At 39.3% G+C, this 27226-nt stretch overlaps 1 protein-coding gene across 3 annotated transcripts in view; it reads left to right on the top strand.

The window, feature by feature from the left end:
* The window catches only part of EBF1 (EBF transcription factor 1), a 392876-nt gene that overhangs the window by 276119 nt on the left and 89531 nt on the right, over positions 1–27226 (top strand). For 2 of the 3 annotated variants that reach the window (XM_028106689.2, XM_028106688.2), the window contains exon 9: positions 18135–18265. In XM_028106689.2, the coding sequence (XP_027962490.1) occupies positions 18135–18265 (131 nt within the window). Of the gene's footprint in view, positions 1–18131; positions 18266–27226 lie in introns of all 3 variants that reach the window. The other variant, XM_028106687.2, reaches the window with a different exon arrangement.

Consider the following 27226-nt stretch of genomic DNA (forward strand, 5'->3'; position numbering starts at 1 on the left):
AGACCTTTCAAAAGTTAGCCCAGAGCATATCTTTTTTTTTCTTTTTTAATGGCATACTGTGTGTATGTTTCCCTTATAGCTTATTTTCCTTCAATAACCTATTTTTCCCGTGGCTGTACCACATTCTGCTAGTCAAATAAAAAAACATGGATTTTATTTGATGACTGGTATGTTTTCTGTGGGGTTGGCAAGATAAGAAGGAGGCTGGTAATATTTTATTTATTTGCAAGGATGTTCTAACTCATCTCTGTAGAAATCATTTGTTGACCATATGGGCTCCTTGGCATGTATACAAGATAGAGAAAAAGGAGACCAGGGGAAAACTGTGAGACCATGAGTTAAAGGACTGTTGGGATACTAACGGTCTCCTTGTTAGGGTACTGAAGGGTCACTAAACCTCCTGCTACAAATAACATGGAAAAGTGATACGGATTTGGGGAGGCTGTTTTCTTATATGGATTTCTTGACAAACCCATCAACTTTGGGAAACGTCCAGTATTTGGTATTTTGGATGACCTAATAAGTGAGTGAGCCACACCTAACTTATTTTAATGAGCACAAAGTGTGCGGCGAAGAGCGTGGCAGGAGGCAGTGCTACAGCACTCTTTTAAGCCTATTTTTTTTTGGTTTTATATTTGGTTATAAAATCATTGTAATTCCAATTGTGCTTATTAGCATAATTGATCCAAACCAAGGGCCTTTTTCTATTTACTTACCACAGGAATGTCCCTCACTTGAGAATTTCAAAGGATTCAAGTGATATGAACATGCAAATGAAAGCTTCTGTGTACTGGTCATTAATCTTTTTAAAGGGAGATATTTAGGGTCAGTGGCCAGGAGTGGGTTTGCAATAGTTTTGTTTGAACATTTTCAGTTATACATTCAGAAATAAATAAAAATAGAGTCTGCCTCTACCTTGCTACATGACCTCAAGTATACACTTTGATTTCGTTGGGCCTCAGTTTCCTTTTATCAATTAAAGGAGGAGCTTGGTAGATTCCTTCAAGTCCTGATGATTTGTTGTTTGAATCCCGCTGATTGTGTGGGAGGTCTCCTATCCCCTAGGGTGTTATACACACCTTGCCCTGGTGAGTGGCCACCGCAATGCCAAGGTGATGGTCAGTCCACAGGATAGATCTAAGGCCAACTTCCCTTCACCTTGAGCATTTCTGCAAGAGGTTAACAGTGGGTTCCAGGAGGCCTGGACAAGTCACCGAATGTGGTCTACACAACCACTTTGGTAGCTCTCACCTGACATCCTTCTCTCTGAGTTTCTTCAGCTGAGATGGTAATGTTGAATCCACTTGATGGTTAGCAGTGAGCTTCTAGAGTAGGTTTCCCATGCAGGATGTGTGATGATTTTAAGTAGTGAGGGGAAAACACTAAGAAAAAAAATTTTAAATAGTTACATGTCTATCTTGATGCATAAGCAAGTAAGCAAGCAAGCAAACAGACGAAAACACAGCACTCCAAAGTCGTGATCTCAATTATTATTGCTTAGGGCGAGACTGAATTTAAAGAAAAAGAAAGTCAATCTAAACAGAAATAGCAGCTAGATTAATGAATTAATATTAAGTAGGTCATAGTGTAAGGGGTACTGGGATGCAACAAAATCAGGACTGAAGTTTGGGAAGTGTTTTAGAGGGCTTAAGGGTTGGGGAAGTAATAATTCTTTCAAGTCATCAGGAAACAGTGTAGGACCCTGGGAAACAAATTTTTCTTTTCTTAAGAATCAAATATTGTTTTTTTTTTTCTTTTAAAGAAAACCTTTTTAGTTCAGTTTACCATTAGAATAGACTTACTGTCCTTGCAGGATTTTAAAAATCAAAATGTTTCCCAAGCTGTTAACTCTGTTTTTATTTTTAAACAAGTAGTGTCTACATGTCAGAGGAGAGAAATTAGTGTGGAAAGGAGGATTTGAGTCAAGGGAGAGAATCAGCCAGGGTCCACCCAGGAAGCACATTATGATAATATATACGGAACCAGCTGGACACTGAGCAAAGCTGACATTGTGTTGTCAGGGGCAGAATCGCCCATCAATTTCTGAGATAGAATTTGAGTTCAAATGACAGAAAGAGCAGCAACTGTGTTGAGACTGATGCATGGGGGAGGGGGTAGGCAGGCAGGAACCAGCCAGGCCTAAAGACAGGAAGTGCTGGTACCTCCGGAAGGGGGTGGCTCTGTTTTCTCATCTGGCTGCTACCCTTCCTTCTAACCTTAACATCTGTCAGCAAGATCCACCTGGGCCTTTGCATGATTGGAGCCCACTGTAGGGGGAGCTTACTGGTGCTAATTTTAGCGCCCAAGAGCATAGAGTCCCTGCTGCTGGACTGGGGGCCAGATCAGCCTAGGAAAATTAGGAAAAGAGATTCCAAGAAGTCACTGTTAATCCATTTAGGAAGCCCAGTGTGGATGTACTGATGATTGTTAATGACAAGTGAAAGAGTTTTCAACTTTAAAACTACTCTGTTTACTTCCTTAATATCCTAACAACTCTGATGATTCTTCTCTATTTCATTCCCTCATTCATTCATTCATTCATTCATCTATTTAGCATATGCTTATTGATTGACTGCCTATTGTATTAGGCAATAGGGATGCAGAGGTGAACAAGGTAGGGACAGCTCTTGCCATTTTGAGGTATATAGTCCTGTGTGTGTGTGTGTGTGTGTGTGTGTGTGTGTGTGTGTGTGTGTGTGAATATTATGTAAATAATTACAAAAAATAATTAATTCAGAATTACTTAAATTGCAATGATGGTAAGCACTATAAAAGAAAAATACAGACTGCTAAGAGAGCTTTAAACAAGGGCACTCAGTCAAGTCTGAAGAATCAGGGACACTTTAAAAAATTTTTTTTAAATTTTATTATGTTATGTTAGTCACCATACATTACATCATTAGTTTTTGATGTAGTGTTCCATGATTCATTGTTTGCGTATAACACCCAGTGCTCCATGCAGTACGTGCCCTCCTTAATACCCATCACCAGGCTAACCCATCCCCCCACCCCCCACCCCTCTAGAACCCTCAGTTTGTTTCTCAGAGTCCATAGTCTCTCGTGGTTTGTCTCCCCCTCCACTTTTAAAATTTAAAATACAAATGAGTAGCATTTTGTCAAGCAAAGAGGAAAGAGCAATTTTGGCAGCGGGAGAAGCGTGTCCAAATTCCATGTGGGGACAAAGTATTAGATGCTTGGGTGAGGGCTAATAGGGAAGATGAGCTAGTTCTGAGATCCATTTTTTGAAAAAACAACTTTGAGAACGTCCTGTAGGTTGGTTTCTCTTTGACTTGGAGATATGGGTCCAATGCATTTTCTTAACCACAGGCTAACAGAACTCTTTGTCCAGTAAAGTGCTACCTTTTAGACACTGTTTTGAGTGGTGATGGTTTTGCTGTTATGATAGCGGCCCTTGAGCATTTCCTACCCATTAGGTTCAGTGCTTAAAGCCCTTTGTATTATCTCTTTTAGTACTCTTAACCACCATAGGAGGGCACTACTATTATTCTCTCCATTTAGCAAATGAGGGAAACTGAGGCCATCCTTCAAAGATTTGGCTGTGGCCAAATAGAAAACGGGTTCGGTTTTTGCATCTGTAGCATTTGGACCTCCAAGTAGCTGACACAAGGCAATCATCACCACTGTTCTTTCCTACTGTTTAGTCAATGCTAATCTCCTCACATTGGACTTCAGAGGTGGAGAGAAATTCTGCTATTTGATCATGTAATATAATTCCTCCTTCAATTGAAGCAAATTGACGACGTTACTCAAAGGCAAATTGAAAAGCCAGATCTGTGCTAAATCCCCAGGGTTTGTTAGTTGGCATGTGCAGTGATATATGGGAAGGTGCTTTTCTGGGTTAAGATAAAAAATCCTGGTATCACGTCACACTATCAGGCACTCCATCTTAATCTCCCTGTGCCAGCCCTGCAACCTGAAATACTCAGTGGACAAAAATGAAACTTTATAGAAATTAGGTGATCATCATCCTTATCAGATGAATATGATTCCATCAGCATGATTTTAGCATCTTCAGAAAAAAAAAAAAAGAGATTTACCTGGAAAGGAGCAAGAGAGAATCTGAGACGTGGATTGTAGGACTTGTCTGTCAGTCTGCCTTGGGCAAGTTGGCTGGGAGATGGCCTAGTAATTAAAATCCTGCTGAAACGTATGCTGCTGGTCAGTCATAGTAGAGGCACGGACATGGGAAACCAGACGGTAACCAGAGAAGGAAAAGAAAAGTGAAACACAAAAGTAACACTCTGGAGCCCACAGGGTGCAGAAATAGATCTGAATTGGACGAATACTTATCTGACCACTAAGCATGAAAGCGGAACCCAAGTACTAATATATTTTTATCCCAATCTGTGAAATTAATCAATATTTTATATGTGAACATATGCTCCTGTGTTGCTGGCTTATTTAATTGACAGTTGCAATCAGCAGGACACCAGTTATTCAAACCCACATTCTTCAACTGTAGTTCTGGGGAGACATGCAGCAGGAGAACACAGGGAATAGAGGTGCAGACAATGGCAGCTTTGGTTTCAACACATCGGTTTCACCCATTGACTTTGGGGCAAAGCAAGAAAAATTTCAAGAGACGAGCATATGTAACATATGTACAAGTAGCAATAGACTTTGGCTGTTATTTAGGAGAATGATTAAAATTTATGTGGTTGGTACCAATTGAGAACTTTCTTTAATTCTTTGTTATTCTTTGTCTGTTTCTTTTTGGGCACAGATGGGAAGCCAACAGATACTGAGCACCTACTTTGTGCGGGGCCTGAGGCAGATGTATTTAGGTGTATTATGTGTGCGACTGTGGATGAGGGGACTCTGTCCCAGCAGTTCCAATGTATTTTATCATTTCTTTGTAGAGAAGGAAAATACAGTTTTGGTCATTCTTTGCTAAAATCTTCTGGCTGAATCATCAAACCAGCTGTGCCCTTCCAGTAACTATTATGTGCAACGAATCAATAAAGTCAGACCTCAGATTCCTCTACCTTTCAATCTACCTTTCAACTTTGGCAGAATCCTAGAAACTCTTCTTGATTTGGTTAGCGAAAACCTGTGGAATTCAATCCTTGTTGCTCAAAAGAAAAAAAGAAACAAGTTGGGGGAAATGTTATTAAGGTACTATTTTAAGATAACCTGTTTAGCCAGTAAACTTTTATCATTTTCTTTGTATGTGCAAAATTCTATAATGAACGCCATTGAGATGGATAATGTCCAGGTTGAAAATGAAAGTTAAGGGGAACTGCTCTACACTTTAAAAATGTAAGTTCTCATAGTGCTGCTACACTTGTATTTGATGTTCAGACTCTGTGTGTTTAGCAGCCCAACTTGTAACAATAGAAACGCTTCTAAGCCTGGAAGCCTGGCAGTATTTCCAGTGTTTCTGTGTTTAAATTGGCACCTGTGGTATTATATTAGGATGCCATTTTTTGAACTTGGAAATAGAAGAAGGTAGAGAGAAATTTTACTATAATTCATATGTGGGCTGAGTCTTAGGGGGAAAATAACTTTGCTTGGAAATAGAGTAGTAATATTCTGTAAAGTTAATAAATATCTACACTCTATCTTGGGAATAGGAATTGCACAACTAGGATTTTATGGGACTTTGGCTGTAGTATTTACATGATTGAAATGAATGTTTTAGCCAAACTGAGCAGAAATTTCTGATAAATACCAAAATTGAAGGGTAGTTTGGGTGTTTTAAATATTTGATTTTATCAACCAGTGTGGACTCTCAAAGTCTCAAGTTCAAGAGAGTCTCTCAAATTCAGGTACCTCATCTGTAAAGCGGAATTTAGAATAACACCTGCTTGCCTGCTCCTCAGGGTGGACATTAAGAATAATCGAGATAATGAATGGGCAAACCCTTTGAAGACTTAACAATGCTAGTTAATTGTCAGGTATTGGTTAAGTGTAGAGCACTCTCTATCCAGTTTGTGAATGAATGAAGGCCCTGCCTGCAGGGGATGTGTTGACTGTTGGGTTGATAATGCATACATATGTAGAGTACCAGCTATACACATCCATACATATTAAGATAAAAATTCAAGGGAAAGTGCAGTTTGTGACCAATGAATGGGGAAGACATGAAGAAGTTCACTGAAGAGTATTTTGTAGCCTGGGCTAGGAAAAGACCATTTCATGCAGAAGACCAGTCTTTATGATACAGTACTGTTTGGGTAGAACCTTCCTGAAAAAGAAATGGTGGGAATGTGCAAAGCATGTTTGGAATTTGGAGAGCCTGTCATCCTCATCTTCATTTTCTTTTTCCTTATATTCCTACTCCTTCTCCTGCAACATCTCACCTTTTTCACTCTATCTCACATTTATTCATTGCTTGCTCCATGCAGAACTCTGTACAGCTGGATTAACTTACTTAAACCTCACAACAACCTCATGAGATGGGTTCTCTTATAATTATCTCCAATTAAAGTGATAGAAACTGAGGCTTAAGGAAAGTAATTTGCCCAATGAAGCTGTAATGTGAGCTGAGGCCTTCTGAATCCAGAGCCATTTGTCCCAACTGTTGCCAAGTCCTGCTTCCAGTTTGGGAGAGATGGAGTGTGAGGTTGGAAGGGGAGAATTGGCCAGACTCACGAGGGTAGACTTGATCCCATAGGCTAAGGGGAAACAACGGAAAGCTTTCGAGCAGAGCAGTAACATTTTGAAAGCTGGCATTTGAGGAAGGTTAATCTGGGTTTTTGGTATGTAGATGAGATTTAGCACATAATTAATAACCTGATAGTAGAAATGAATTACAAACAGGCAAGTGTGAGTGTTTGCTCTTTGCCGTCCGGATTGAACAGCCCAGACTCCAAAGAGTAATTTTTGAGGAAGTTGAGTCAGTCAGTATGTCCCACTCTGCTCCTCTGTCTGGATACATTTGGTGATACACGTTCTGGTGCTTCTGACGTCACTGATCATCACCACGGAAACATCTGGGCTATAACAAATACTGGAGTGCAGCATCACTGAATGTGTCAGGGAGGAGAGGAAACTGGCTCAAAATGATAAGGCTCTCAAAAATAAAAATTCAGGCAAATACGTGAATAGTAGCAGCCTTGGTCATGAAGAGAAATATAAGCATTACTATTCTGAAAAGCACAGAGCAGGAGTTGTACATTACTAAAGGTTGGGCAAGGTTGATTTTGAGATGCTGCTCACATTCAAAACACAGTTTCCTTAAAAAGTCACTGTCTATGCTGTCTTGCATGATGACAATAGAAATCCTTCAGGAGCTGAGAGCTCGTCTCTCAAACTGCTTATAGAAAACCTTCTACATAGCAGAGGTAGGCTAGCTGGGGACTTTTATGTTGTTATGGGAGAGGCCTTTAACAATCAGAAGCAGAATTGGCAGTGGTTGTGGTTTGGGTTTATTGTTTGATGAGTCATTGGCAGTATTAGTTGTGTAGTTGCAGAAATTAATAACTACAAGGTGATTCTGGGCCCTTCAGTAATATAGAAGTTACATACTGATGGATCAGATCATGGACTGAATCTAGCTCTAAGCCATGTTTAGGTTTGGTTTGCATGGTGCTTTAAGAAGCTTTGTATTTGTTGCTTTACAATAAAAAATAAAGAGATTTTACCTAAAAATAAGATTTGCAAATTCTCTTTATATTCAGAAGAGCTGCTGGTGTTGGACCCACATTTTCAAATGGCAACACTTAGGTTAAACCGAGAAGTTGTGTCCCTTTTGGGTAGGGCACATACTACGCTATGGTTAGGCACAGTCTGCCCCTCTCCCACTGTGTTGTCCCTAGCCCACTTGATTTACTGACTTTCTTGCTTGGCTCTGTGAACATTTGATTTTGTGATCATTGTTGAAGGGATTAGAGATTGATTATTCCTAGCACAGTTCCTGGTATATGGATGGTACCTCCTAAATGGTGGCTCTGATTGTTCTTTATCAATTACAGGCTCAGTTATTTAAACTTGATCCTTAGATCAATGTTGTTCAATACAACTTTCTGTGAAGATGGGAATGTTCTATCTCTGTGCTTTCTGAGGTGATAGTCACTAGTCACATGTAGCTCTTGACTACTTGAAATGTGGCTAGTATGACCAAGAAATAATTTCTATTTTTATTTAATTTTAGGTAATTAAAAATTAAATTTCAGTAGCAGCATATGGCTACTGACTGCCATATTGAGCAAAGCAGATTTCAGTAATGAGATTGAACATCCAGTGTCCTCGTTTACAATAAAATGTGACGAATAGACACTAGGGCTCTGTGTTCATCTTACAAGAGATTACTTATAGTGAGCTTCATCACTTAGGATCAGCTGCTTCCTGAAAGGGAGCCACCTTTTATCACCCGACTACAATTCTTGCCAAAAACATATGCCAAAGGCATATGTTTTATAAGATGTTATATGTACATTTGCACCAATATACATAAGTCACCTTAAGCTCAAATGCAAAGTTTCACTGCTCTCTGCCCTCTGGCTGTCCAGTTAAGGGTACTGTGTAAACATAATAACTAGACCTGTGTATGGAAAAGCCTGAATTTTTTGATGAGCTGCTGGCCCCTGCCATTCGTATGGCATAGAGCCAAGAGCCAATGTTACTAAGGGGGATCATGGAAAGTGCTGGAGTCCTCGTAGACTGCTAGAGGGATCTTACATTTTAAGAATCAAGCTCCGTGGGCTGCAGTCTCTTGCATTTCCATCACAAACCTACGTTGAGCACATCTAATGATCACATTGCCAACCAGCCACAAAGGAGGATTCTAAAAGATCCTTCTTTTACACCACTTATTCATTCATTTGCATGTTGTTTGCTTCGCTGAGCCCAGCAGTCACAGCCCTCCCTTTTCCTTTGTCACAGGGTTGGAAACCCCAGAACCATCTATCAGGCTCTGGCTTACTGGTTACTTACTGGCCTCTGTCCTGAAACTTGCCCCAGCCAACTTTTCCAGCTGAAAAATAAGTATCTTCACCTCTTCTGGGGATGTATGCACAGAAGGGCAAAATAAACGTTAGACTGTTTCATTCAAGATGAAGTTCTGAGTTATAAACCCGTGCCCCTAAAAAAGCCTCCTTAAAAACAGAAATCCTAGTAAAATGTTAGAAATGGCTGTGGTAGCTAATTTTATCAAATGATGACGAATACCAATCTTCTTGTAATGGAAAAAAAAAACCATACATGAATATATTCTGCTTGGATCATTCATTCATTCGGAAGTGTGTCTTGTCTTTTTTCATAGTCAGATTCTGCAGAGAAGATACCAAAGTCTTCCTTTTCGATCTTTATGGGCAAATATCAGTGTAAACCCGTGTTATGACAGTGTATTGAATGAGTCCTAGAATTCAATAGGAGGAGAAAGACTAAATAAACCCTCTAGCAACAATGACAAAAGAGCCTACATAGTTTTAAATTCCTTCTTAGGAAAATTCTTTGCAAAAATGTTCTCTAGAAAAAGACCAAGCTGATATCAACTGAGACTAACTAATGAAATGTTAAATTATCTGCCCACAGTTATGTTTTCAATGTTGAATTTAGTCCGGCTCCCAGACACAAGGAGGCTAAAAATTCATATTCAGATAAGGAAAGGCAAACCTTGGCGAACAGATGGAACAGAGTTCAGCATAAAGGTTTAATCCTATCAGGCCGATTCCTGTATGACCATCTGGATAATCCGGCACACACATTCAAGGCCTGTTAAAAATACGACTCTAGCCAAGATTAACATCACAGATTTTCCACTAGACTTGCTCATATTTGACTTTATGATTTTCCAGGCCCAGGAAGATTGCCTGTGAATAAAGACTTGAGTATTCCTTGAAGAAGCACTTCCATGTTTTTTTTTTTTTAACCTGAAAATTGTTTCCTCTTTTCACAATATTGGCTGTCCATTTTTGGAAAGTTATTTTCATTTCCCTTTCTTCCCTAGCTTTCACATCTAGAACTTTTCTTACAACATGATAACAAGGAGAATTGGGCTAAAAATAATTTTGTGCATGAAAGTTCTTCTCAGGAAGAAAAGAGTTATTTACTTATTGTATATCAGAGGCAAGTGAATTTACTATTGTTGCAACAAATATCACAGTTGGATCCATGAATAATTCATTTTGAGGATTCTCCCACCTTCCACGACAATTTTTTTTCAACGGTGTGGCTGATGATCATAGAACAAGAGAAAAAAAGAAAAGAAAAAAAAAACCAGTGGCAATATTTGCCGTTGGTTGTTGTAGGATTAATATTTTGTACATTTTAATTTCGGATTTGGCAGAGCAAACATGAAGTGGAAAACAGCACATTCTCACCTCCTTGAGTTATAAAATTCTGAGCTTCCGAAGTGTTAAGAAACAATTTTTGCATATTATAAAACAATGCTGTGTTGCGTGCCATTGAGTCAAAAAGCCTTCAACAGGTCTTTCAAGTGCAATTTAGAAGTTACAGGTACATCAAAATGTCAAGATTTTTCACTGCTAAAGTGTTAAATAACCCTGTGTACTGATCCTGCACAGAGTTATGGGTCTCAGATAGACAAACTGAGAAATCGAAAAGTTCTTGCCCTCGAATGTTCAGATTACAGTCGTTGCACTAAGATTTCTGTCCTTCCTTTGCTCGGGTCTATGTCCACTGATTGTTGAGGAATTTTGCTGATTCAGAATAGAATAAGAAAGCTGCAAATTAAACAGGAAGCGGATACAATTTGGGCTGGCTCTGCATTTAGCAAATGGCATAGTTTGGAACTTCGCTAAATTGAGATACACCTAGATATGCACATTAGGGTAACTCTCCATTAATGTAGATGGATGTTAGGTCTACATTTCCATCTACCAACTATGAATTTTTCCTTTTCTCCTTTTCTATGAGAGCCATTAATGTTGTCAAAGCGAGGGGCTTTGCCAAATAAAGTCATTTTGGAATAAAGGATGAAAAACACTTGAAATTCTCAATCTCCTCATTTAATATTTAATAGATTTAATTGCATCTGGTATTGAGAAATCTCTGTATCATGGGTTACATTTCTCTTCAAAGTGCCACACACACACACACACACACACACACACAGGCAGAATCTCTTTGCATATGTAATATATTATTCTTTGCCAAGTAATATCTAGATATGCTAGTGGATGGGGCAATAAATGCAGACCAATAACAAAACAAAATGAAAACCCTAATAAACAATAAAATGCTTAACTGCATAAAGCAATTACTGAAAAAAAATAAAGGAAGGCAGAACTAAATCTAGTAATTCAAGAGCTTTATTTATTTGTTTATTTGTATTCAAGAGCTATGTTTATTTATTTGTTTATTAGCTGGCTAGGGGTCTGTGGTGCGGTTAGCATTGTGAAAGGGAAGTTTGCACATGCTGGTGCTAGGGTTCAGGTCAGGCACTATAACTGCTGTTGGTTTCCCAGGCATTCAGTTGGAAGGTTGGTGAACCCAGAATAGATTCACATCCTGCACATGGTGAAAATACAGAGGGTCAGTCTTCCCACTAGGGGCCGACCTGCTTGCCCTCCTTCCTGGCCGGTAGCTGCCAACTGTCAGGATCAAAGAATGCAGGTGTTGGTGTTGCTGATCCAGGGATAGCCAGGGAAGTCATCATTTCAGTTAAAAAATGCAGCAAGAATGATTGTTTTGACTTAACACGAAGGGCAGATATCTGTGCATTGAGTCCAAGGAAGAGTACTTTGTGTCCCTATCACTCTCTGGAACAAGACTGCTCTCAAGCACAACTTCACCAAAATCAAATAGATACAGGGATAAGGGCCTGAGATTATATGAGGTCAGAGGTATCCCATAGAAATGGGCTGAGCTCATGGATTCCACAGTCTCAAAAATTTGGGACAATGACAGTAAAGTCAGTTCCTTATTTCAGAAAAGATCGTCATTAATATTCATTCCAGGCAAATGAGAGCCTTAGAAAAAAAAATCCTACCTTGGAGGGACTGATGCCACATCCACCTCCTCAGTAAATTTAGCTGGCTAGGCTAACAAGTCACTGGATTGGAAGTGCCTAGGAAAGTTTTACAATAAACTACATCTGCAATGATGAGACTGTTGGGTATTCTAGTGAATAAACTCTGGCTTGTGGGGAACTAGTGATAGCAGTCATTCTTATAGCAGCAACTAGCAGGCTCTGTGCCTGCACATAGGAAAACAACAAAACACAAGCAGACACGTTCTGCATTTTGCCACAAATCTGTGAGCAGGAACCATGGCTCGGAGAGGGTAAGAGCTTTAGAGAGGCTAAGTGACTGCTTCAAGGTCGCCGTGAGTGAGAGAGGTGGGATTTGAACAGCTGGAGCTGTGGTCCATTGGCAAATACTGTAGTACTCTGAAATTTAAATCAACTTAACATAATTGCATCTTTCTGTCTTTATTCAGGAGCCAGTAAGGGTGGGTGCCAGCACCTTCACCTCCATTGTAAGCATCAGTTATCTGCTCCACAGAAACACTCATTAATAGAGAGTTCTGGCTAACAGAATACTGGAGGAGGAGAGTTTACATCCTTTCATATGCTATACACAATGGAGCTGGAAAATCCATTTTAGTGGAATTTTATCTTGAGATTTAGAAGGGGATTAGAACATTTCTAAATTTATACATTTTACCAATTGAGGAAGTGTTGTTTCCCCAGCATATTTAAATACAGGAATGGAGAAAAGAGCCAAACAATGCATCTCTAATGAGGCTTCCATAATAGGGCATCAACTGTCATCAAAGCCCCATTTTCGTGATAAGAGATGATAAATCTTGCACCCAGGTCATCTACACAGCTATCCCAAACAAGTGAGGCATTGATCGCAGTACAAAGATTTCAGAAGCAAAAGTAAGAGCAGCTCCAGGACCCTGCTGATAGCTGCACACACCACTAATTCACCTCAGTGGGCAGGCACCTCTGAGCTCAATTAACCCTTATTCCCAAGGCCACCCATAAACCCCGAGGTAAACATGGCTTTCCTGGCCCTTGCTTTCTATCAGCGAAATAGATCATTTCTATTGGAGGCTGAGGCGCAATTCTAACTTACAAATTCACCTTGCTATAAAGAGCCTGATGCTTCCGATGTGAGTGAACAGGCACTTGAATCTTGTAACATTGATTCTGTAAATCAGGGAATTTTAAACTGCTGAGGGCATCCGTGATTTCTTCTGCCTTACGTGCCTATTGGAAGGAAATATAAACGCTCTGGATTGTCTACACACAGAACATTAGTCGTTAAATATGTACTGGAGGCTGAACGATTTCTTTCCTTCCTTCCTTCCCTCTTTCTTTTTTTTTTTTCCTTCTCATTCTTCCCTCTCTTTTTCTACTCACCACGGCCATTGTTCAGAAGCAAATTGGAAATCTGGTAATTAGGCCCTGACTCACGGTGTAGTATTAGAGTCCCGAGCCAAAGTTCAACACCCTGAAATGAAATTTAAACCAATTAATCTGTTAGATTTTTATCGCTTGTCCGTGTTTTCTCAGCAATTCCCCCAGCACGTGGCCTTTGATCAACTCTCATACAAACGCTAAAATGTGTGCCTGCTGCTAGCAAGATGGGAATGACATTAACATGGGTACTCATAAAACAATCAGAGCAGAGAAGCCCTCAAACAGGCAGGGCATGGTAATATTTAATAAAAGCACACACATAATCTTCAGAATTAGCATTTTGTGCCTTGCAGTACCTTTGGGAGAAGAGCTTTTATTTGTGGAGTGATCATTATTATAACAAAGAAGAGCTACCTAATAATTTCCACTTTAACTCTGCAATGTGCCACGAGCATTTCAGAGCCATTATGCTAAACTGTGGTGGGGTAATCATGTTATTGTCATAGTTTGAAGGAAAGAAAATCTCCTCTACTTTGGTAGCTGTTGGGGGTGGCGGAAGAGGTAAAAAAAAAAAAGGCAAAAACCCATCAACTTCAACTTTTATTTTTAATGAGATTTAGAACGAGGAATTGGCTCTCTGTCCTTGTGGTTACCTAGAGTGTGAAAATTCACTGGTGAAGAAGAATCTTTTATTAATTAAATCAAGACTTGGCTGGTGAAAGTGGTTTTGTATTCTAATCAAATCCAATCCCCTCCCCAATTTCATAATATTTTCATGGAGATAGAATTGTATTGATTATTACACTCCTGGGCTGAATTGAATTCATTTATAAATCTTTGCACCTTCAAATTCTACTGAACATATCCACTGTGACTATTAAAAATGATCTCTCCTTGCTTCCTCTCCATGTCTCTTTGGCTATCCTGAGTGAAAGAAAAACAAGTCCTTGGCTGCTTCAGATGTGGTCTGAGTGTCCTCAGAGTAAAGCTTACCCAGAAAGAAGAGAGAGGAGAGGCTCAGGATTTGTTAGTCAGCACAGCTGGGCTTTTTTTTTTTTTTTTAATTAGTATCAATTTGTTCTAAATAGTACAATCTTTATCTCTTACAGAATTAAATGCTCTGTTATTTAATTTTTATTATGTAATGTATTACCTTCATGCGTGCTCATTGAAAACATTCAAACTGTACTACTTTCTATAGAGTAAAATTTAATGGTCTCTCTGCCCCTCAGCCCCATTCCAGTCAGTGACTATTTCATATGGACCCCCTGGGGACAGTGGGTGTACATCCTTCCAGACCTTTGTTCACATGTAACTTCATACACACAAACACAGGTGCACAGACAGGCTCATAGATGTCATTTTTAAAAGTAAACAGGATCACACTGTTTATTGCTTTTTTACTTACTAACATACTTTGACATCTTTCCATGTCAGTTTGTAGAAGTCTTTTCCATCCATTCTAATGATCCTCCTAATAATCTGTAGTATGGATATACCATAATTTATTTAACTGCTCTCTAATTGGGGGCACCTAGACTCTTGAATATTTTACTGTTAATACTGCAATGAACTTTTGGGTACCTATAGTTTTAGGCACACTTGCAAGTATTTCCTGGGCTGCTTTTAGTCTGGCAGGTTTGTTTGTGACTAGGATAAAAGTGTAAAATGGTGACCTGGGAGTTAAATTTAGCCAATAAATATTTTGCTTACAGCCTACATGTTCAAAAAAATTAAATTAGTTGCCAGCATTAAAAGATTGGAAAATTTGCATAAAAATCTGGTTCCCAGCTTCTTTCAAAAGATCAGAAGCCTGGACCACACTGGGCCTGCATTTGTGTAGGAGAACAAGTGGCTAGATCTTCCCCAATTCCTGGTTTCAGGGGCCATCCATCTCATGTTTGTTCTGAGACTCTGAGCTGCTGTATTCATCTGTGTTTTCTGCCTTGCCTGCATGGATCTGTGAGTTTTTAACAACTGCTCCTGGGCCTGCTCTGTTTAGCTAGTCACAGTGTCTTCTACCATTCTTGACATTTTAGAGTTCTTCGTTTGGGGGGAAGTATCCCATGCATTGTTGGATAGTTAGCATCTTTGACTTCCGGGCACTAAGTGCCATAACATCCCTTCCCCATCTCTCTTTCTCAGTGGAAGAGTCCATGAGTCCTTTACCTATTTTCCAGACTTCCCAGTGGGGAAATACCACAGAGCTTCCTCTTAAGACTGCTATGACACACAGAGTATAGAAGCACCTTTAGAATGTTTTGAAGCCCAACTTTAGATAAAGGTCTGCATGACTTCCTTGCTCTAAGAATGCCATCTAGTCTCTAAGCGAGGATAACGGATGGTTGAGTATAGAGGTAGGATCCATCAAGGGATGTGTCACTCTTTTCTTGAAGTACTTCCTTCAAGGGTTCTTTTCTCTAAAAGTTACAAAGATGATGTCACATATTGTCTCCTTACCAGCTTATCTCTGGAAGCTTGATGATCTTTCTTTCCTCTGGCTAGTTGACAGTTAACTTTGTTTCTGGTTGGTTGCTCACAGAATTTGAAAACATTATCACTTTCTTTAGAAAGCGTGTGAAAGCGCGCGCGCGCACACACACACACACACACAAACATGCATTTACATGCCTTCTTTATCTTACAAATAACAAATTGAAAGAAGTGGGAGGGGATCAAGGCCAAAACCAGCTTGACCATGCTATCAGAATATCTTTACTATTGGAGAGTCTCTCAAAGATACACCAACACCGTTCTGCCGCCTTTTGTTCAATGATAAGTAAGCCTGGAGGAGTCCCTACTTATTTAAAGAAATATCTAGAGAAAGTTACTTATCTAAAGAAATTTGCATGATTATAAAAATAAAATTTTAAAAATTAAAAGAAACCTAATACAGATAATAAACATCAAGACTCTTTTGTTGTTTATGAGGGTAGTCACAGGGTCAGCATTTAATGATGCCATTGGATTTCACACTTTGCCACTAGGCAGGACTCTTTGAAGACCAGTTCAGTTAAACCAAGATCCTATTCTCAGAAGTATCTGGAGATATGGCACTCTTTCTATTCTACTTTAGCAACTAAGTACTCAGTTCGAAATTAAGAATTGAGATTTTGAGACATTAACTAGAATGTTTCTGAACTGCTTTTATTTTAGGAATTCTACATAGTTGTTAAATGTACTTGATTTCTCTTACAAATTTCTTGAAATCATGCATCATATTCTGCCATTGGTTTGGGAATACTCAAGCATGCATTTAAACATCTTTACTTTTTATTTATTTTTATTTATTTATTTATTTATTTTTTAAACTTCTTTACTTTTTAAAGAAAAATTCTGCTTAAGAAAAAGTCCTGTGCCTGTGGAGCATTGATCACAACTTTTATGTGTGTTAAAAATTGGACAAGAATTTTCAAGTCATGAATCATTTACATTTTCTTGATTAATTATTTTGTTTTTGGGAGAAAGTGAAGGAGAGAAAAGGCATCTGAACTGCCCAGTTTTGGTTGTAAATGTATTACTATGAGTTCAGCCAACATGAAATGTTTAGTTTGGATATTTCCTAATTTCTCTGTGCTATTTTATAAGATGAATTTGAATCAAAATCAAATCCATTCTACTTGTTTTTGTGGTGGCACGTGAACAATGGTCCCACCGGGCTGGGCTTAGTATTTTCTTCTCTTCTTGCAAAAGTTAAAGCATGCCATTTTGCCAAATTTGACAAAGTCCAGTAGTTTTTTTTCCAGCTTTTTCCCGTTAAAATTAACTGGTGCTCTCATTGGCTTCAATATTTGGAAAGTCAGTCTTGGATACTTAATAAACTTTTTATTAAAGAGAAGGATCTCGTTTCCTCTCCTTGTGCAATATCTCCCTTGCTTTAGAATTTTGCTTTGTTCTTGTTCATAAAAGTAATCATGAGAACAACAACATGGCATTGTGGAGTTAAAATTCCTTGGTGCCCTCTCAGACATTTCAAAAACATAATCCTACAATTTATGCCTAACATCTATGCCTAACAATTCTGTTGAAAGTATGCCATGCTCGCCAGGCAAGCTACCCCCAGTCTGTTTAGAATCATGGTATTTGCAAATTATTTCCCATCTCCAAGGGCCATTTGTAATGGAAAGAGAAGAGATACGAAATTTTTAAGAAGTCCATTCTAGAGTTTTATGCCTGGGAATGGCAACAAAGCAAAGGTCATGGGACTTTTCTGTGGTTCAGCCCTGACTCAGCTATTTAGTTACATAATTCACCCGGAGTGACCTGTATACTTTACATCTATAAAATGGGATCCATGACATTTGTTGAAAAAAATCTTAATGATTTCTAATGAGAAACGTTGCTGTGTTAGTGTTACAGATAGAAGGCATGGAGCAAGAATATTTTCTTGCTCCGGTCTCCTTTCTTTCTCACTTCCTTTTGGAGAGAAATGCTTATCTAAAAATCTATCGATTTTCTTTTCAGGAAGTATGTTTAATTATGAAGCAATTCGATAAGGTTTCCAATGTGTCCCAAAAAGCCACCCATTTTTTTTTTATCTTTAGCATCTCATAAATTAAATTTTGCTTCTGTGTTTTATTTCATAAAATTTCAGGTTTCAAAATGATTGGGTAAAATATATGTATGTCAATAGAAACAATGAAACAAATGCTTTTAAAACTGAAATCGCACCCTTAGGTTTCAGATCCTAAAGCAGCTAGGAAATGCTGAGATCTTGGGGGACTTTTCTGTTAGTGAAAAGATAAAAGATATTTTTTTTCTTTTTCTCAAGTCTCCATCATTAAAGTTTGGTTCTAACAGCAGACTCCTTCTCTTTTTCATGTGTATTGAAAAGCAGCTACTCCCTGTATCAAAGCCATCAGCCCGAGTGAAGGATGGACGACGGGAGGTGCGACTGTGATCATCATAGGGGACAATTTCTTTGATGGGTTACAGGTCATATTCGGTACCATGCTGGTCTGGAGTGAGGTAGGTGTTGTCTGAACATTAATATCTAATAGGTTGGTCTAGTTGAGGATACTGTCTACACTTGAATTTCTAATAGAGTGTGTGTAGAATTTCGTGGTGCCACCCTGGGTGGGCCAGCTCTAGTCTGCAGAACTCCGGGAAACCAGGAGACATGGGTTGGGTATACCTGGAGGCACCACTTTCTACTGGAATGATTTCCATCCTCTGCCCTGTAAGCACCAGGGGATCTTCTGTTTTGTCACTTGTCCTCTTACGCTAGCCAAGGTGTGGAGGTCCTATTGTATATTGGGAATTGGAAAGGAGATGCAGAGTCACAAAATGTATAGGAAAAACCCTGTTCAAACTTTAACAAGGTAGTAATCTATGAATAGTTGTAGATGGGGTGTACGGGAGGCCCATCTTCAAGGAGCACCATGCATATGACAGTAATAATACAGGTGTGGGTGGTTCTTGACTTATTCAGTGATTCTTCATCCAAGGGTGAAGGATTTACCAGGGCAACCTCGAAGAACCAAAGGCTTTTTCCAGCCCTAAGAATTTACAGGTCACCAGCATCTTAGTATGTGACCCCAACCACATGAAAATGACTTTGTTCTGTGTGCGTGGTGCTTTCTAAGCACTGTGATCACTATTTTAACCTGCCAGTTGACCTGCCTGGCAATAATCCGTTACTGTTAGCTCAAGATTATAAAACACAAACATCACTGTTGTATAGATGCCATGGAAAACTTGCCTTTGTTTTCTTTCTGTATTCTGAGCCTACATTTCTTATCCAGCATGCCAGAGCCCCTTCTCTTTCACTTTCCCAAAGTTTAGAATAAAATCCATGTTAGGGCTATAAGGTACTACTGAGTTCATTCATCCCACTTGTTTTATAAGCAGTTGTGTGAATCACTAAGCTTTCTTGGGACTTACTCTACACTAGGCACTGTGCTCAGCTCTTGACACAGATCATGCCAATCCTTCCCTCTATACCATGGGGTAAATACACTTAGCATGTATGTGTTCTTGATAAAGATACTAAAGCTTGGAGGTATATGCTTACAGAACCCCAAAGCAGCTGTCCAGAGCCCATGGCGTGTGGATCATATGTGTGTAGCCAGCCACACAGAGAAGTCAGTAGCAGAACTGAAGCTAGAGCTCCAATTTTTTATTTCAATGTCTAGCTGTCCTCCCCTAACACCTCTGTTCAGACCATCCAGATATTCTGTGTCTTCTCTCTAAGTGGGCCACAGAGGTAAGCAGAGAGTTAAGACTGATCGCTGAGTATGTTTACCTTCCTAAAGCAGAGGCTTTCATTCTTTTTAGACCTTCTGTGTGCACTTTTCACTGCCGGGAACCCACTCAGACCAGCCTGTGCTGCTTGTGTTTCCCAGGCCACCAACTAGCGGCTTGCACTTGGCCAGAGAATCAAAGCTCTCGTAAAACTGAATCAGAAATGGGCTTCTCAGTACACCGAACTAATTGTTGTCCAAGTTGGATGGATCATCCCAGGCATGGAAGGTGGCCTGAGCTCATGCTGCCGACTGCACCCCATTCTTTGTTGGAACCATTGGGTTGTAAAATTAGAAGCATCACATACATGGCATATTTTGCCACCAGTCTGGTGTCTTTATCCCTGCTGGAGACAGCAGTCCTCACAAGGACAGCTTCTCTCAGATCTTGTGGGCTATATATCCATCCCTTTCTATCCCTCATTCTGTTGCTTATCATGCAAGTTGGGAGAGGGGAAGAGTAAATATAATATGGACTTCTTGCTCCATATTACTGAAGTGAGGCCTGAGAAGTGGGATTCAGAATTGGCAGGAAGTCTTACTAAACCTCTGAGAATAAGGTGGGTTAGTTTGCAGGTTCCTTTAAAACTTTGTGTCTCTCTTTGCCCAACACTACATTGGTTATGGAACAAGGGCTTTGATCTATCAGGAAATCATTAATTTGTACCTCCACATTGCTCCTAGTCAAGGTCCTTGTGTTTCCTCTCTGTTCCCCCACATTCTTGCCCTGTTTTGGGAACAGGTAAGGAAGATTGAATTCTAATTTACCCTCTTCCAAATTGCTTCAAAGGATCTGTTTCCATGTAACAAAATCAACGTAAGTCATGAAAAAAATAACCCAGGAAGGCTATACCTTTGTCCTCCTCTTTCCTGAGGCCCTCCGTTGCCACTGGCTTGCATGTACCAGAAGCCCCTCACAGTGAATCCCAGTGGGTCCAGCTAGGTGCTGAGGGTGGGGGATACATGCTCCTTCTTTACCCACCTCCTCCTCCCAAGCTGCTCCCATGTGTGATTATGTCATAAGTCAACGATGACCCTTTCCTGGTGGAAACCTAGCAGGTAGTTTCCAAAATTAGATATTATTTTAAAATAAGTAAATCCTCTGCCGCAATTTACTTATTTAAAATAAGTAAATCCTCTGTCATAAGAAGTAAATCCTCTGCCACAATAGAATTTCTACACAAAATCTGAGTGGAAGATTTTGCTTTGTGTTGTTATTGTAATAGTCTTAACATTCAGAAAAATGAGCCTTGCAGAGGTGAACTTCTTATAAATATTCTAAACTATTTATATATTTAGATTTTCATACATACTATTTGACAGACATGATTTTCTCTTCCTTTTAGTGGAGGGAGAGAATTTAGTACTGCTTCAAGTCCAAAAACCCATTGTATAGTAATGAGAAATTGAGAAATAACTCATGTTTCTGAAGGGTTTATCATGCATAAGCACTTGTGGGTATTATTTTATTTGATCTTCATGATAGCCCTGTATTAGATACATGTGAGTAAACCTAACATCAGAGAGGTTAAGAAACTTGCCCATCCTCACACAGATAGTGCGAGAGATGGCATTTATCCTACAATGGCTATTTTTACAAAGGAAATAAAAGCCCAAGTTACTGAGAGGGTGAATGGACACATAAGAGAGGGAAGAAGGACAGAAATAGGAGAATGAAAAAAAAAACATGCATAGTAATCCAGGTAATAGGGTAGGAGAGCTGCTAGGACTAGGACTAGTAGTAGTAACCATGGCAGTTGTTTTTAATCCCATAAAACTACATAAATACCTTTCATTTTGGTAGAGGCAAAAAATACCCACTAGTTCTGGGGCCATTTCTTCAGGCTTCCATTGGATAGATTCGGAACTCAATACTGTGAGTATTTAAGAGAGGATATCTGTGAAAGATCTGTGGAAAAATGTGTAGTATGACTAATATCAGCTAACATTCACTGAGCACTTGGCTCCTGCCAGGTACCATGCTGAGTATTTGGTATGGCTCTCCGGCGAGCATGTTGTTCTTGTTTTCCTGATGAGGAAATTGAGGCTTGGGGAAGTTAAACAAGCTCTTCAGTGATCAAGGGGTGCACATGGGATTTGAACTCATCCCCAGGGCCTCACCTTCTTGACTGTCCATGATTCAGCCTATGCCAGAATTTTTACCCCCGTGTTTTATCACGGCAGACTAGGGTGTAGTGCTCCATTGCCATTGATTTCTTGTACTGTGGTGAGGTGGGGATGGGTGTCTTAACAATTATTATCACCTTCCAGGCTGAGGTAGACTTGGGATGCAGAGGAATCAGAGTGATCCCTTCATTTTCTGGTTGTACAGGCTTGTGGGTGGAGCCGTTGGCTTCCAGGAAGAATTTATCCTTATGAAGAATACATGCCTTGTGTTAGGGGCAGAAGACAACCTCTTCCTTGTCAATGTAGAGAACTTAGGCTGGACAGTGAACCTGTTGGGGCCTCATCTCTAGATAGGGCCCCTATTTATCTGACTCTTTGTCCCCTGGCCATATGATGTCGTGAAGTTATGCCACCTCTAAGATCTAGTACTTCTAATTTTACGTAGACTTTTATCTCTTCTCCATTTCCTCACTCTATAGCCCAAAGCACTCAGGAAGCAGGCTGGTGCACCAGGACAAGCAGATAACATTTTAGCTTAGCAGCTGATGCTATTATTTGGAGTCTTTTTTTAGCTAAAGGATTTTAAAAAGAGTGAGAGAAAATAGGGCTGGCTTAATTTACCCTTATCTATGCTCTTTCCCTACCAACCCAATTTTTGCAAATGAGTAGTTCAGTTTAGCTCACTGATTGCCCCCTGAGGGTTGGGAAAAAGAAAGGTGGCACTCCATTGCTCCTCACTCAGGGCTGCCTTCTGTGGGCTCCCAAGCTTGGGGTGAACTACATGGCTTTCTTGTGAATTTGGCTTGCCATCTTTGTTATTCTTCCTCATTGTTTCTTGCGCTTTCTCCTCTCTGTCTTTCTAGAAAGCAAATTATTATACTGATACCCTTGGGCATCTTATCCTTTATCCAAAAGACTTAACAACAACAACAAAATATTTGTAGTGTTTTATATATAAACCCAGGAAAATCAACAAGGTTGACGTGTGCTCGTGATTAACATGGGTTGAGCTTTTTTTCTTGATCAGAGATACTCTTGGTTGTTTTTGCTTTTCCATCAACATGTGATTTGGTGGAGGGAGGGGCTCCTACTACTAGTTTGTAGAATTAATACTTATTTTAATATTCCCTTGAACAGCTCTAATTGCTAAGCAATGAGTACTGCTTGGCTTGCCTGTTGGTGTCTAGCACTGGGATAGGTACTATGAGTGATCACAATTAGGCTTTATGGACTTTGGTGTTTTATTTGGAACTTGCTCTCATGAAACAAATTAGGGAGTTACATAATATATTTTTATAATCCAGTGTTAAATTACTAGTTTAAAATTCAAAGCAAGGTTCTAGAAGGCACAGAGAATGGTACGGGCAAAAGTAGACTGTCCAAACAACCAGTCAAGCTCCTGTTATGTACAGATGGATCTCTCTGCTAGGCATTTTAGGCTCTCACAGTCCTTTGATTTAATCACAGCAATCTCTGGGAGAATTTATACAGCCTAAGGTATTTAAGATGCTTGTAAGGAAAGTACAATGGCGAGATTGGTGAGGAGCAGAGGATGAAGGGGACTTCAGACAATCATCCAAGCAAGAGTTTAGAGTGCGTGGGGTGGCAGCAGGCAAGGAGCCAGTCAGGAGATGTGGGTATTAATTGTAGTCTTTCTACTGCTCAATCAGAGGATCTAGATTTTAGTTAGCATTGGTCATCGGGCCTTAGTTTCCCCATCTTAAAATGAGGGGCTTAGACTAAATCCTCATTGAAATCAGCTACAATTGTATAATTCCTTTTATCTAGAGTTTATTCCCTTGAGAGTCCCTTCAGAGTAAGAGTGATGATGGGTAGCAAGTAGCTTCTTTTCTTCCACTATTATTCTTTACATTTACGGCACACTTGCAGTATACCAATATCGTGTTTATTTGCAAAAGCATTCTTTGAACGTCATCAAAACCATTTAGTTAGCTACAAGATTGGATCTCCTTATTGCTGTATCTTTAGTCTGTATTTCTGCTCTCTACACCTCAAGTCCTGGTATCTGATATAATCCTGGGACCTAGACCACAGTGTTGGTCTAATTCATTTTCCAGATAGTTCTGTGGAATATACCAATTCTTTGGGATATCAATACGTATGCCATGGGAGATGAGGGAGGGAGGTTTTTCCTGGTAAGTCTGGGAAACGTTGAGTCAAATGAATTCAACTGATCCTTGTTCTAAGACTTTGCAAAGCTTTTGAGATACTAATATGCACTGTGAATACCTGGAATACAAAATTTTGTGACCACAGAAACTTTTTTCAGGGATCACCTTATAGGAGGATATATTGGGGATGGATGGATTTCATGTTAATGAAGTAAAGTCATGAATTAAGTAAAGTCAAGTGATTGGTCTGGGGTAGATGTGAGAAAATCATCTGAAATATTTGCAGAGTATTATTCAGATTAGATCAGGAATGTGTAAAGCCATTATTCTTTAATGCTGCAGGCTTTGAACAGAATTTCTCTCATATTTTGCGTCTGGTTTTAGTCACTGCACACTTGGCATTAGATGCCCTGTGATTTTGCAGGAGAGTTACATTTAAAGATTGCTGGAACCTCTTAGCTCAGATGGAGAAACCAGTTTTATCACTGTATGAACCAGTGAGCCTCACACAGGGGCTACATGTTGTCTTTTGCATCCAGATGAATGTTTTCTTCAACTGCATTCCCAGAGATAGGGGGAAGTCCAAAGAAACTTCGGCGGGGTGCTGGGGGTGAATATAGTTAGGTAAATAAAAGGCAGTTTGGGGGCTGAGGAATGATTTCCTGCTTTAATCCAAAAGTTGGAAAACACAGTTTTAAATGTAGTTCCTGACTTCTTTCCTATCTCTCCTTTCCATTCTCATCTGTACACAAAGCTCAGAGGAAGGATTGTAAATAAAAAAATAGCATTTGCCCCTCTGTGATGTTGAAAAATGAATGGCTACAACTCGTACACATTCCCACTGGAAGTTTCCCAGGCCTTTTTGTTTGGCCTTGATTTTTACGGAACCACATGTAGAATCACAAAATTTCGAGGGCTTTGAGGAACCTTTCCAGTCATCAAGTGCAGCTGTTTTTTGGAAATGAGGAAAAAGAGGCTCCAGAGTCGTACTGTGACTTGTCCTGGGAATGCATTAGCTACTACTTAGCGCTGGGGTCACAGCCCAGTTCTCCAGACACCAGCCTCACCCCCCATTCAACTTTCTCTCATTCCAGTTTTCTCATGGGATTTCTTTAGTCTTTTAATAAACTTCCTTATATTTACCAAACCCTCCCAAATTTTATACAGGATGGCACTGGCATTCTGATGACTGTTATTTATACCACATTTATATGCAATACAATTCCATTCAAATAAAAAATAAAATTAAGAAAGGCAGAGAAAGACATTATCACAAATATCTTTTAAAATTTCATAACATGGTATATAAATGTCTGTGTCATTTATTTTATATATATTGGGGCCTACATGTATAAGTTTAATTCAAAGTTGATGAAATGCATGGATTTAAAAATAATTCATGGTTTCCTACTTGCCCTAAATATATAAGTTGCCAAGTCTGTATGCAACCTGTACTTACTGATCACCTGTTAAGTGGAAGATGCTTACTGCAAAATTATAAACTTTATTTGTAAGGAATAAAAGGAGCAGCCTGAACCGGTTGCATTAAACTTTGAATGTGACTTTGAAGAACACCTTTCAAGCCCAAGTTATTTTATGGGGAGTCATTTTTAAATGAGCCAGCATATTTAAAAAACAGATTAAAAATACTCTAGAGGCCTCTTGAACGTAGTTACATAGTTACAACCATGCTCACCTTATTCCTAAAAAGGCTTTAGTCTATATTTTTATTTTTAATGACTAAGGCACTCGAAATCTATCCTCTATGTTAGTAATCATGGGATGGTTAAAAACGACTTTAAGATGACATTCTCCTTTAGTTGTTTACAGTGCTTTCAGGAGGCGCAAGTATGTGCCCATCACTTGAAAATGGAAACCAGACAAGTGTGATGCATTTCTAATTTTAACATAAATCAAAGACAAAATTCACACCTGGCTGCAGTCATGTGACTTTTATGAAGAAAATGGATAACTATATAGCGTTGTGTTCATTTTATATGTGTGCTCTAAACAGCTTGCTGGAACGGCTCCCTAATGGTCTGAACTAAAGCCTCCCTCCTTATACAACCTACTGGCTTCCTCCTTCCTAAACCCACAGCTCCTCAGTTTGGGATTCAAGCATGCCCCGTGAAGGCTCTGACCTCTCTTTTTAACATCCTTGCCCACTATTTGCCTTAACTTAGGCTTTAGTCACACTGAGTCGTTAGCGGACTCCTTATACCCAGACTGATTTTTTTGCCTCTGTACTCCCGCCTTTCTTATGCCGTTCCTTCTTCCACAATGTGTTTCCCTCCTCTCTGTGTGCAAATTCTTCTGCCCTTTAAGATCCAGTAAAATGCCACTTTTGTTTGTGAAATCTTCCCTTACAGTTTAAATATTGAATATTTCCCTTCATCCTAAATTCCTACACAGTCTTATCTGTACCATATTATGTTCCTTATAACTTTCTATCTTTAGTTATTGTGATTTAAAGGGATGTTCTCTCTCATAAGGCAGGATCCATGCTAAATTCAGCTTAGTCTCTCAGTGTTTAGCACAGATCCGTACATGTCAGAGGCATTAATTTGTACAAATTTTTACAAAATAATATTGAATGACACCCTTCCTTCCTTCCTTCCTTCCTTCCTTCCTTCCTTCCTTCCTTCCTTCCTTCCAACAAATGCTCCTTATTAGCAACCATTGTATTCAATGATGCTTCAAAGTGTCAGGACCAGATAGATTGCAGTTTAGTTTTTGTTAATGCATGCGTGATTAGGTAGTTTATATTTAGATATATTTATTGTGCAATAAGGATGCACATAATTACCTTAGTGTGAATCTGTTGGTTATAGTGAGGATTAAGTAATAATAAGACTAGCACTTTCTAGGTGATTGATACCAGTGAGACCTTCTCCTAAACTCATTATAGGCATTATGTCAATTAATCCTTAGATTAATTAGATAGCTAACCTCCTCCCCCTGTCCCACCTTCTTCTCAGGTAATGAAACTGAATGCCAAAGAGGTTGAGTGACTTTTCAAAGGTTCCACAGCTGGTAATTTACAAAGCGTGGACCTGAACCAAAATCTCTATGACTCCAGAGCCATCTTTTAGCCATCAAATAAGACTGTAGTAAAACCACACTTACCCAAAGAAACTGTTATATAACCTCAACTGTCAAAAAAAAAAAAAAAGTAAATATAGAAAATAACAGACTTTGGGGTAACCAGAACAATAATTTTTAACAAAACTATCTTATCTGTTTTCCCAGGTCATAGCAAATCAGAAGGAGCAAACTAGAGGCAGGTTGTTACGAGCAGGCTCAGTGACAGCAGAGATGACAACTTAATGTCAAGGGCGGAAATGGAAAACCTAAAAAGCAGACGCAGGACTCTATTACTGTGTGGCACATTAATGACTGTTCATAATGACAGTGGCCCTGTGTCATCA

Source organism: Eumetopias jubatus, unplaced genomic scaffold, assembly GCF_037043125.1.
Source record: "Eumetopias jubatus isolate StellerSeaLion01/CBP00866 unplaced genomic scaffold, mEumJub1_p1.0 scaffold_5, whole genome shotgun sequence".
Taxonomy (NCBI): Eukaryota; Metazoa; Chordata; class Mammalia; order Carnivora; family Otariidae; genus Eumetopias; species Eumetopias jubatus.